Raw genomic sequence first — 11,340 nt, 5'->3', positions numbered from 1 at the left:
TGCGCCAGGAGTCAGTCTCAAACGACATCCATTATTTATTGGCCTGGTTAGCAAACAAGGACACCTTTGACTACAGCAGATTGTGAGGTCGGTTTGCTGTGCTTTCCACCAGCTGAAGACTAGCTTTTTTGTATTTATATTCTCTACAATTTTCCATTTGGTGTGAGCTTCTCTGGGGAAAGCAATAGGAACTTGGGGGAGGAGAGCAGGAGGGAGCTCGAATTTGTAGAAAGCTGGCATAAGTGTAATTGTGCCTTTTATTTGCTACCCAGGTGCATCAGATCGAGTTACAGTCTCCCCATAAAGGCAAATTTTCCTCAACTTAGTAGAAACTGCAGAAAATATATGTTAAGGAGATAAATTTTGCAACTGTTAGGCATTGAAATGATTCAATACCCGATCTTCCTGCAGAGTAAAATTCAAAGAATTAAATGCTCTTGGGCTGCCCAGAATACACTGAAATTTGCTACTTGATTAAAACTGGCTCGCCAATTTAAAAGTAACTTGCTTGTGATATTCAAAGGGCAAAAATAGAGCTATTTTGCAAGGGCTCCGTGAAGAAGGATGTTGGCACTTGAGGTGCAAAAAAGATTCTTCTCGTACTCTTACCGAAAACGCTCGTGCAACCTGTGGGCATTAAGGGCCTGACGCTGCCCTCTTGGAGTCAGTGAAACCTGGATCCCTGATTGTCCAGGGACACAAGAGCAAGGAATTAGGGTCAGGAACCTGAAAATTAGTACCTACTTGTACTTGAGGTACTGTCTTTTTAACTCCACACATTGGTATCAGTTTCTGTACTTTTTTTAAATGGTTATTTTATTAAAATTAAATATGTAGCAGTTCCGATTTTGAGCTAGTCCTTATTCTGCATGTGAAGACACTTTACGGTGTCCTAGCAAAGGATACAGAGATTGAGACGGTACCAAAAAATTGCTGTCTCTCCCTGCCGGGGCTTGTGGACCAGCTTCTCCTGGCACAGGTAGCCGTAGCTTCAGAACGGGCTTGTTTTAGTGCGGCGTTGCTGGCCGTGCCATCCCCTGGCCTCCGTCTTCCTCCGGGTGGAAGGGCTGAGCAGGGGGAGGTAGGGAAACGTGTCTCGGCGCAGTAAACTTCCACCTTGCTGCTAAAAGTAGCTTTAATCTCTTTCTGCAGAGCAGTGCGACAAGCGGGGTGAATGTAAGAATGAGGGGCTGTACGCAGCCAGACCAAACAGCTCGTCGTTCCGTGTTTGGACGCCCGTAATAGGTGGCGGGAGATACCTATGGGAAAGAATAGGAAAGGACAACCTGGAAATCGAGCGACAGGAGGGATGCGACTTCTGCCCCAGAAAAAGGGGACGTTACTGAAGAGCTGGCTAATTCAACTGTGCATCGTCGCGTTTCACATGCTGTGCTTTGGGGGTACTTTTGGTTTTAAATCACCGTGTAAGAATTCTCCTGTGTGTGGGAAACGAAGATCTCTTAAGGCAGCCTGTGTGCAACTTTGTTAATTTTTTCTCAGATTGGCTATTTTCGTGCCAAGTATAATTTTATAGAAATTATGCTAATGTATTTTGTTGCCAGTACCTATGGCGTTTTGTGAGTACATTGACTTTAACTCTTCAACTCATTCAGAATAATGGTTATTATATTAATGGAGGGGTTTGGTGCACTATGGTGCTTCCTTCTCTTGGTTAGATTGTTGAAACTTGATCCAAAGTACCTTAAAGCAGAGTGGGATGGGGTAATACGGGGAATTATGGTCTGTGAAGAAAAGAAGACATTTGTCAGCTGGAATAGAAATTGTCACCTCTTGACACTGGGATAAAAGGTTATTTTGTGAGCAAAAATTGATTTGAAAAATCTTAGATACAGATGGCAATGGATGGAGTTTTTAAGCACTAACTTCAAGTGAACTGTGTAAAACAAAAGGAACTTGAGGGAGAGATGTTGTCTCCAGCATAAACTGGTAGAGCTAAGAATGCTGGAGGAAGGAGAAATTAAGTTGGATAGTGCATTGGATCATTCATGAGCTGTAGCAGCAGCACTGTCTCCTCTTTTCCCTTTCTCCTATCCTGGATAATGCCACATTCTGCTGATCTGTCTTGGAAAATATTCAAGGGTCATGGAGGAGACTTTGGAGGCAACAGCTCAGTGGGAGAACATGTTGTGGGTTGACTTGTCAACAGGAAGGCATCCAGTCATGACGCACGGGTTTGTCTCTCAACAAATTAAACAACCCCCTGCTAAAACTAAGCGTACATTTGGAATGTGCACCTCACGTGTGTGCTGGCGAGACAAGTCAAGTGGGTTCTGAACAGCGCGTCTTCAATGCTGCAGAATAGCACTGTGCAAATACTGCGTGCTTAATTGGCGAGCACTGCAACTACGTTTTAGATTTATTTTGGATTTTGCGGTGGTGTTAGGGATTTGACCAACAGTTTTGTGTTTCTGTTTCAGTAAGGAATGAACTGTGGGGGACCTGTTTACTTCATAGTTTGCTAATAACCTCTAATCTGGACGCCGATGATTGCCTTCACTCTTTCAGGTTACCTTGCGGCTGATTAGTGCTTCAGTTTTCACCATAGCATGTGTTGAAAGTTTGGATATCTCTAGAGTATGAAATATATATTACTCTGGTATAGTCTGGTCCCGCCCAGGTCATTGCCTGAATAATGTTTTTCCCTTGGAAGAGAAGTAAACTCATCCTCATGGAAGGACTGAGTAGTCTCCTTGCTTCACTTTTTGTCTTTCATTTGTCTTTTATGACATTGGGGTATCACAGGGAGGAGGGAATCTGTATATATATCTGCAATAGGACAGCACTCAATAAGGCAGAGCCATACTGTGTAGTTCAGGTGCTTCTTTGGATATTTTGTTATAAAAACCTCCACACTTCTAGGTTTCTGTCTTCATTTTCAGTATAAATAAGGACATACAGTGTTTAAGCTAATGAGTTCCTTCAGGACAGCATTATGATAATCAGTTGCTGTTTGTTTTCCACAGATTCTCCTTCTTAATCCTTCTTTAGATCCTGGGCTGTAGTCAGAACAAATCTGGAGCATCCACAGCAAGTAGTCTTGGAGGTGCACTGCAGGTAGAGGTGTGCTGTGGCTTTCTCAGTATCTACTTAAATATAGTCATAAAGCCATGATTTAAAAATCAAATCTTTAGTAGGATGGCTCAACTCCCAATGCATGAAGTTGAACTTCGTGTTGATTGGGTGATTTAAAAATCAGATCTTTAGTAGGATGGCTAAACTCCCAATGCATGAAGTTGAACTTCGTGTTGATTGGGTTGTTGGCAAAACCATCTTTCAAATAATTGTGTCTGTGTCAGTTGGAAAAAAAAAAAAAAAAACAAACCAGGAGAAAGGAGGAAATCCTTTGATTTCTCTGCCATGGTCTTGAGTAGCATTTTCAGCTCAGTGCTTGGATTCCTTCAGAGCTTCCTGCGCAGGTGTAGCGTACATCTACATAGGCCTGTGCAGGGGTGTGCGGAGAGATTTCTGAATGAATGCGCTTGGCAGCTGAAAGCAACGTCTCTGGTTTGGCGGGAGCCTCCACTCAAGCTTGTTTCTCCTGCTGGGAATTTGCATGGGTGGAGTGCCATTTAATCTGATTCTACTTTTTAATACCTGAACTCGGTTGCCAGTATCACTGCAATTTGCCATACATACCTATGTGTATGTATGCATGCGTGTACATCTAAACACCAAGCTGACCAAAACGTTCATTGATTAGTTCTTCTTCTCTATAAAGCCATACCAAAGTACCGAGGGGGCCCGAAATAAATGTGCAAAGCACACCCAAAATGCCTATCTCATCTCTCCGAATGTTCTACTTCGCAATTCTCCAAAACTTGTGTAACATCACCAGGCATCTTCCTTAGCGTTTCCTTGGTACGCACTTTAAAAAGAAAGAAATCTAATTTACACTCATGATCTTTAATGCTGTGCCACTGAGAGGTGCACTTACAATTCAGATGGCGTAGCTTATCTGACGTCAAAAGACGTACATTGATCTCTGTCAGATAAGGAATTGCTCTTGCGTTCTAGGCTGTTGGAGTTCAAAATGACATTTGTCTGCGTTTTGCTTTCTTTAATGGTATTGTAATCCTGACTGTTTCAAGTAGGATATAAAGGAGCTCAGTTTCGGTGTTGGTTTTCAGGAATGCTTACGAGGAATCTGTAAGGTTGACAGTGCTTAGAGGGACAAATAGCTTAAAGAAATAATATTAACTTTTTTAAGTTTGTGGAAATTTCAGTGCTCTGTGCAGGATCCTGGCCAGCAGAAGGCAGTAACTGCTCAGCTTTGCGTTGTTCAGCATTGCGTGCTCGCTTGCATTAGCCATCTTCACAGTCTAGAGCTACGGACTGAATTTTCAAGGTTTCAGAAGGAGTTAATAGGAAATTTGTTGTTCTACGTGCTCAGTTCTTTATGATTCCCCCTAAATAATGTATTCCCTTTCTTTCCTAGGCCCAAGAGTTTTGCTTTTCATGTACAATAATACTCAGCATGTTGTTATTCTATCACATGCTGGCCGGAGCCTTTCTTCCATTCCTCATCTTTTCAGGAAATTGGGTTTCAGCTGAGAACATCAACTTTTACAATGTGAGACCTCCACTAGACCGTAAGTAGACAGTTATGCTTTTTTTGTGTATGCAATTGTAGCTTAACATTTTAGTTAATTGCCATGTTCTTTCAATCCTTTGGTTTTTAGGTGTTTGTCAAAGATGAAGGATAAAAAGTTTAAAATAAAAAAACTTTTGCTTTTCAACACACAGCAGTTTAGTTTATTTCTAAGATTTCATAAGTTGACTGAATGAAAACAAACAATTGTGTGCATTGCTAAATTATAGAGTGCACGAGGGCAATAGTTTTCACATTTTAAGTGCTTTTATTATATTTTTCTGTCCCTGAAATGTCTTCCTACAGAGCAAATTATGCAGTGTGTTTCTCATAAATAATACAGAACAGATGTGTTTGCCTTTTAGCTTGTTGGGGTTTTTGTAAGGGAAAGAATAGGTGTGCTGTATGCAATTAATTCAAACTGAAGGTAATTAAAAACTTGGTGAGACCTGTGAAGCCAGTTGTCACTAATAGCATCTTTTTTTTTTGCCTCTTATCTAGCATTGGAATTCTATTCCTTCATTTAAAGGGGGAAAGATTTTCATGATATGTATCATTAAAACAGTCAAGACAGCTAGATATAATAGGAATATATGTGCATCTAGGGAACTGTGCATCTTAAAATAATTTATATAGTTATATAATAAGATTTTAAAATAGTCCTCTTGATCCCTTTGTCAAAGGGTTCAGACTTCTTCAGAGTTGGAGATCAAGTTCTGAAGCTGTGTTGAAGATCTATTTTTTTCATCAAAGGAATCAAAAGCCATTTGAATGTAGACTGTGTTTGTGTACCTGTACAAACATACATGCAGATGTACTATCATGTGCATATGTATAAGATGTTCTCTCTTTCCTGTTTTCCCACCACTACCTAAATGGTATTTTGGATTGTGAGAGAATGAAAGCAGGAGGAGGTATTTTAAAGTTCAGGCATAGCAAAACCAGTTAAAAATGTAAAAGCTTTCTACAAAACTTGTTTCATAGGTTTTATTTGTGTCGCAGTGATGTATGATTGAAAATATGTAAATGTATGTAATAAGTTTTTGTAAGTATATGTGTGTACAAGCACTTACAGTATTATTTTGAATATTTTTTTCTTAATATTTGCAAACTTACTGTATTTTAATATTTTTAAAGCCACTCCATTCCCAAACAGTTTTAAGTGCTTTACCTGTGATAATGCAGTGGACAATTACAACTGTAACAGATGGGCTGAAGATAGATGGTGTCCTGAAAGTAAGTGCGCCTGTACTAAGGAGATTCTTGATGATAGTTAAATTTCTTTCTCCCTGACTCGGCCGTCTTGTAGAAGTCTAACTGAATAGGATTAACATGCCAACACAGTGGTGCCCTCAGTTGTGTTATTAGTAACGCTGGGTCATACAGTTTCTGCTGAGGTGAATATTTTGACCATTTCAGAGTGCAAAGCAACAGTGTAAAATTATTTATATCTATGTATACGTATAAAACATTTTATGTAATATGTAACAATACATTATTAATATGGTGATTAATGCGTTATTAATATATCAATAATATATGAATTACCTCTGTGTGTGTGTATATATATACATAGCCATGTGCTTCCTAGGAATTAAGTTCAAAGGTGTTGTTTAAAAAAACTTAAGAATTGCCTTTGTAGCCTTATCCCCTTCCTTTTGGATGCCATCCCAAGACATAATGGTCTCTCTAGGCTATAGGCTTGGTTGTGAGCAGCAAGACCTGAATGACTGGGGATCATACTTGTGTGAGAGAATGATAGATACGTAGAAAAGAATGGAAATATGTTTCCTCATTTTTCTTCGCAGTGACATTCACAGTAACAGTGGGAAAGGGGAAGACGTGAACAAGAGGAATGAGGAAACGTGTCTGAAACAAAGAAAGCAAGAATGTGCTGCAAAAAAGAGTAGAGAATGGAAGATAAATGTGTAGATTATAGTGCTAATAAGTAGTTTAAATGATAGCAGCCTTTCTGGAGGTTTGAAGGGTCAGTTAAGCTTAAGATTTCATCACTAATTAATTCTTGCTGAATGGTGTCTGGATCAAGTTGAAAAATGGCTTTATACAGACAAAATAAGTCATTTTTATGGGAATAGTTTGCTGAATTGTGTGAAGTTTTTAAACCCTGTAAAAGAACGCATACTTTATGCAAATAAACATTTTAAAATTTATTTTGTAGGTACTCAGTACTGTTTGACAGTTCATCTCTTCACAGACCATGGGAAGAGTACATCAGTCACCAAAAAATGTGCTACTGGAGAAGAATGCCATTTTGTAGGCTGCCACCATCACAGAGAGAGTGGCCACACAGTAAGCACTACTCTTTGTATAAGAGCAGCAGTTTGGTTTTGAGGTTTGCATTTCAGTACTTGTTTTTCCTGCTGAGCTGGAGAGGATGTGCCAAGGTACGCTCTCCAGTATTTAACAATAGAAGCCAAATTTCTGCACCAGAAGCATGACTGCCCCCTTCCTCCCACTTTCCTATTTGTGCTGCCGTGTGGCAGGATGCAATAACAACTTCGAAAGAAACACCTGAGCGTTTTGGGGCATTGCTCGCGTGTGCGTGGGCCTTGGTTTCTGAGTTCTGAGTAGGGTGCCCAGGTGGGCAACGCAACCTGCAGCTGTGCCACTGTCAGCCCTTGGGCAAGCCCGACTGGGCACTCCAGTCACGTCTTTGCATGACATCGCTTGGGTGACACCGCACAGTACGCGAAGCAGGACTGTGTTTGTCCACGAAGGCCACGCTCTTGAGCATGATACAGCTGAGTGTTTGTTCCATGACAAAAAACTAGAACTGCTGCCTTCTCTCATCCCTGGGATGCTAGGTAAAAAGTTTATTCTTAATAATCAGGTGTATCCCAACGTATTACTCACTGCAGTAAGGTATTATCCCCTAATTCCTTAACAGTTGAGAAAGTTAGTTATGTTATTTTTAACATGAAACTTGTCAGACACCAAAGACGAAGCAGACAACATATGTGTTAAATATAAAAGAGTCTGTATGTTTTCTGAATCGACTTCCATTGATTTCAATAGGTTTTGGTGCACTGAGGGCATGAAATAACTATGCAGCCTGCCTTCTGCTGCATTTTATCTTATAAGAGTTCTTGTGACTTTGCATTAGATAAAAATTGGCATTCTCTTGGCTTTTCCAGTACGGAGTGTCAAGTAAGGAAAATTATTTCCAGATTCCCTCCTGAAAGTCAGCTGTGACAGTGGCTCTGTGGCACTAGAAAACGGCAAAAAGAAAGTCTGAAGTTCAGCATGCAAAGCTACGCTGAATACAAAAGCTTGAGGGAAAAAATGAATGGGAACAGAGTTTTTACAGTCAGAATTCTTTGGCTTAAAAAGGTGAAACTTGAAACATTCAAATACATTTTTTTGGTCGTGTAAGAAGGGGAAAGTGATGGAAAGTTTTCTCTGTTCTCTGCAATGTGAGGGAACTTGTCGGTGCAGCTAAGGTGGCTGCATTACATCACATCGCAGTTTCTAAGCCCAGTGACAGCACTAGGTGGTGAGTTACCCTAGGAAGGCCGTGGTGCAGAATTTGGAAGAGAAGTTGTAGCGTATATGCTCCATCTGCTTGGGTCAGGCTGCCAGGTGGAAGCCATTAGACTGTTTAGCTGTAACCTTTGCAACCAGTTGAAAGAACGTATATCTCTCAAAAGCCACTGCTGAATTATCCTATGTCCAGTGATCTCCACTTTCTCCACAGAAATGTGTTTCTTGCTGTGAAGGCATGATTTGCAATGTAGAAATACCAACCAACCACACAAATGCAATATTTGCCGTATTGCATGCCCGGAGAACGTCGGATGGCAGCAGGCGGACAGTCAACGTTGCAGTGCTTGTATCAGTCATGATGATCGCGTTGTCGTGATGCAGCACCCTCCCGTTCCATCTGCTTGGGAGGGTCCGCCTTCCTGTGGGCCATAAGAAACTGTAAGAAGACTGTTTCAGCATGCGCAAGGACAAATCACTGATACTCCTTAATTACAGAAAATGTAAGGGGACAAGTGGCAAGACAAACGTACATCATGAAGTCCTTGGATATTTAGTGAAGATACTTCATATGGCCTGCAGTATTTAAAAAAAACCAAAACACAACGACCCACTGGTTGACTAGGCAGTGGGGTGAACTCAAGTTATTATAATTCACTATTTTATGATGAAAATGCGTGTATGCTTGGCATGTTTTTTGAGCAGACAAAAGTGTCTGTAGACAATCAGTTTCCCAGGTGAGATAAAAAGGAACTCCCGATGGATGATGTGCCAACAGGTATCCCAATAGAAACTGGTTTTAAACTGTTTTTCATTGTGCATAAATAACACGGAGTTTCTTGTCTCGATCAACAGGTGTATTTAAGCTTATCTGTAGTTACGGTTTTCATAGAGAACATGTATGGTTTTCATAGAGAACTTATATGAGAGAATTTTTTTTCTGTTTTGATCAGAGCTATCATTTCTACTGGAAATAATACAAAATAATACTTTCTATCTTTCTTTTCTGTAAAACGTTGTCTCACACTCGGATTTTAAAACAGCGTGAAATTCTGTAGAATGTCTGCCTAAAACTGATGAACTGTTTGAGCACCTAAGTCAAAATTCCTTTCCCCTCCCCTGAAAGGGATTATTTTCTTGCAATAGAGTCTCACCTCAGCTGAATCTTTGTCTTTGTGATAGTGTTCAAAGTGGTGGTAACACCATGGCTTTGAAATTGCAGCTGCGGTCAAGCAGCTACATTACCATAAAAATTGTAAGTGGGCACTTGGTATAAACAAGGAGAGAAGTCTACTGTGTTCCCTCTGGATTTGCAGAAGTTTCTCCCAGAAATACTACTGTCCTTGATGGATCTTCAACTTACAAGTCAGCACTGTTGGATATCCCAGACCTCTGGACATCGTTGTTATGTAGCTTTCCACCCCCGTTTGAAAAGTTGGGGCCGAGATTCTGTTTTTCATTACAATATTGAGCAGTTCAATGTGGTTTATTTGTATAGTTTGACTATTTGACTCCTTATCATTTAGATGACTGTTCATCAATTAGATGAACATCAATTAGATGTTCATCAATCAGATGAACAGTTGCAAATTTGACAACTAATAGCGGGTAGATTACAGTTAGACCTGCTAAAACCTTCTTCGTTTTCCTTTGTAGACCTTGTGATGCAGACCAGCATAAATAAGTTGCTTGTGTGAACTCTCACACCTTCTAGCGCAGAACGGTGCTTTCCAGGGCCCCATAGATCGAGCTGTTCTAGACTGGCGTGAACAGAGTCTGCAGTAGGTCAGGCGTCCGGTGTCTGCCTTGGTTACTTCATTAACGCGTATGTTCTTTGCACTGCAAACGTCCTGATCGTAGACGCCAGCAGGTGCTGATGTTAAATGACTTCTCAGTACGGTTTTGTGTGATCGGAAATCCTAACAAATTTCAGCTGCTCCTTTTGCCCAATTGTGTTTCTTCCAGCTCGCCGCTATTTTCATAAACTTTCTCGGACAACCTGAGATACTGCAGCACAGCTAAGGATTTGACCTAGCAAGGTTGAAGACTTGCATTTCACTTTTTTCTTTTCCTAACCTATTTTATTCATTTATTCATATACTCATATGATTACAAATAAGATAGATTGTTCTGATCTTTTTTGAGTGGCTTTTTCTCATTGTAAATGAGATGGTTAAAATTACGATTAACAGTTGAAATATTTTTCAGAAAGGACAGATCATCAACACTTACTCTTAAAACGAGATTCAAAACTGGTCTCTGAAAAATTCAAGTAACTCTAAATTGGGATTTTTTAGAACGTAAATATAGTCTTAATTATTTGCTATTTTACATCACTAAATGTATTTAGACTAGCAGTTGAAAAACAGATTTTGAAATGGTTTGGGGTTTGTTTACATTCTAAAATTGTCTACACAATATTTTTAGAATATACAAATACGTCTAAAAGTCCGTCTGTGATTTGTTGACCGGCAATTGCATAGTTACAGAAATTGGATGGAAACGCTTTTTCCTTGCCAATGCAATATAGTTCTTGCTGTCTAAGTGAAGATTGTCCAATCTGGGTTCTGATGACCATCGCTGTGCCGTCCAACAGGCCAAGATGCTGAGGATGTTTTGAGGAAATTTTTCCTTGGTTCGGTGACCATCGCTAGGTAACACATCTATAGTATTAATCTTGGTGTCAGACACGGTAACAAGCACATTCCATGTTTTTCATCATTAAACATCATCTTTTTGCTACATGATCTACTTGAACGTTTTTCTTGTGGGATAATCATTCCAGGTTTGCTCTCTGCTCAACAGGGAATTCCTTAGTAAAGTGAAAGCAAGTTGTCTTCCATGTTTCAGGTCATGGTATTTTTCTTCCCACAGTTGAGCTTCTGGGCATAATTATTGCAGTTTTAACAAGGCCTTAAAGTGCCCTATAGCCTTATGTGAGTTTACTGTAAATAATTTACAATAACCTAAGTGCTGACATTTATTTACGCTGCAGATGCCATTCCAGAGCGTTTGGGAGCGCCAGGGAGACCCTGGAGAGCTGCCCAGAGGGAGGGCTCAGGTGCAGAGGAAACGGGCTGCAGGTTCTCTGCAACTGCCAAAAGACCTTTTGGGAGGGGAGGTCTCTCTGTGTTTGTTTTTCTTGGTTGAACTCATTTTTTTTTCCTGTTTGCTACACTGAAAAGTTAAGAAATTTTAAATACTTTTACTTAACGCATTTGGTTTGGAAT

At 40.1% G+C, this 11,340-nt stretch overlaps 1 protein-coding gene across 1 annotated transcript; it reads left to right on the top strand.

Moving 5' to 3' along the window:
* The first annotated feature begins 4,495 nt into the window (after positions 1 to 4,495).
* On the top strand, positions 4,496 to 8,489 carry LYPD6B (LY6/PLAUR domain containing 6B). Its single transcript, XM_009484915.1, has 4 exons — positions 4,496 to 4,610; positions 5,747 to 5,845; positions 6,789 to 6,919; positions 8,325 to 8,489. Exons 1-4 carry the CDS (start codon positions 4,496 to 4,498, stop codon positions 8,487 to 8,489), a joined length of 510 nt encoding a protein of 169 aa, XP_009483190.1.
* Positions 8,490 to 11,340: the final 2,851 nt, after the last annotated feature.

The sequence above is a fragment of the Pelecanus crispus genome, chromosome 5 (assembly GCF_030463565.1).
Source record: "Pelecanus crispus isolate bPelCri1 chromosome 5, bPelCri1.pri, whole genome shotgun sequence".
NCBI classification, from domain to species: domain Eukaryota; kingdom Metazoa; phylum Chordata; class Aves; order Pelecaniformes; family Pelecanidae; genus Pelecanus; species Pelecanus crispus.
The sequence above is the reverse complement of the archived record's forward strand: the minus strand, read 5'-3'. Positions and strand labels throughout refer to the sequence as shown.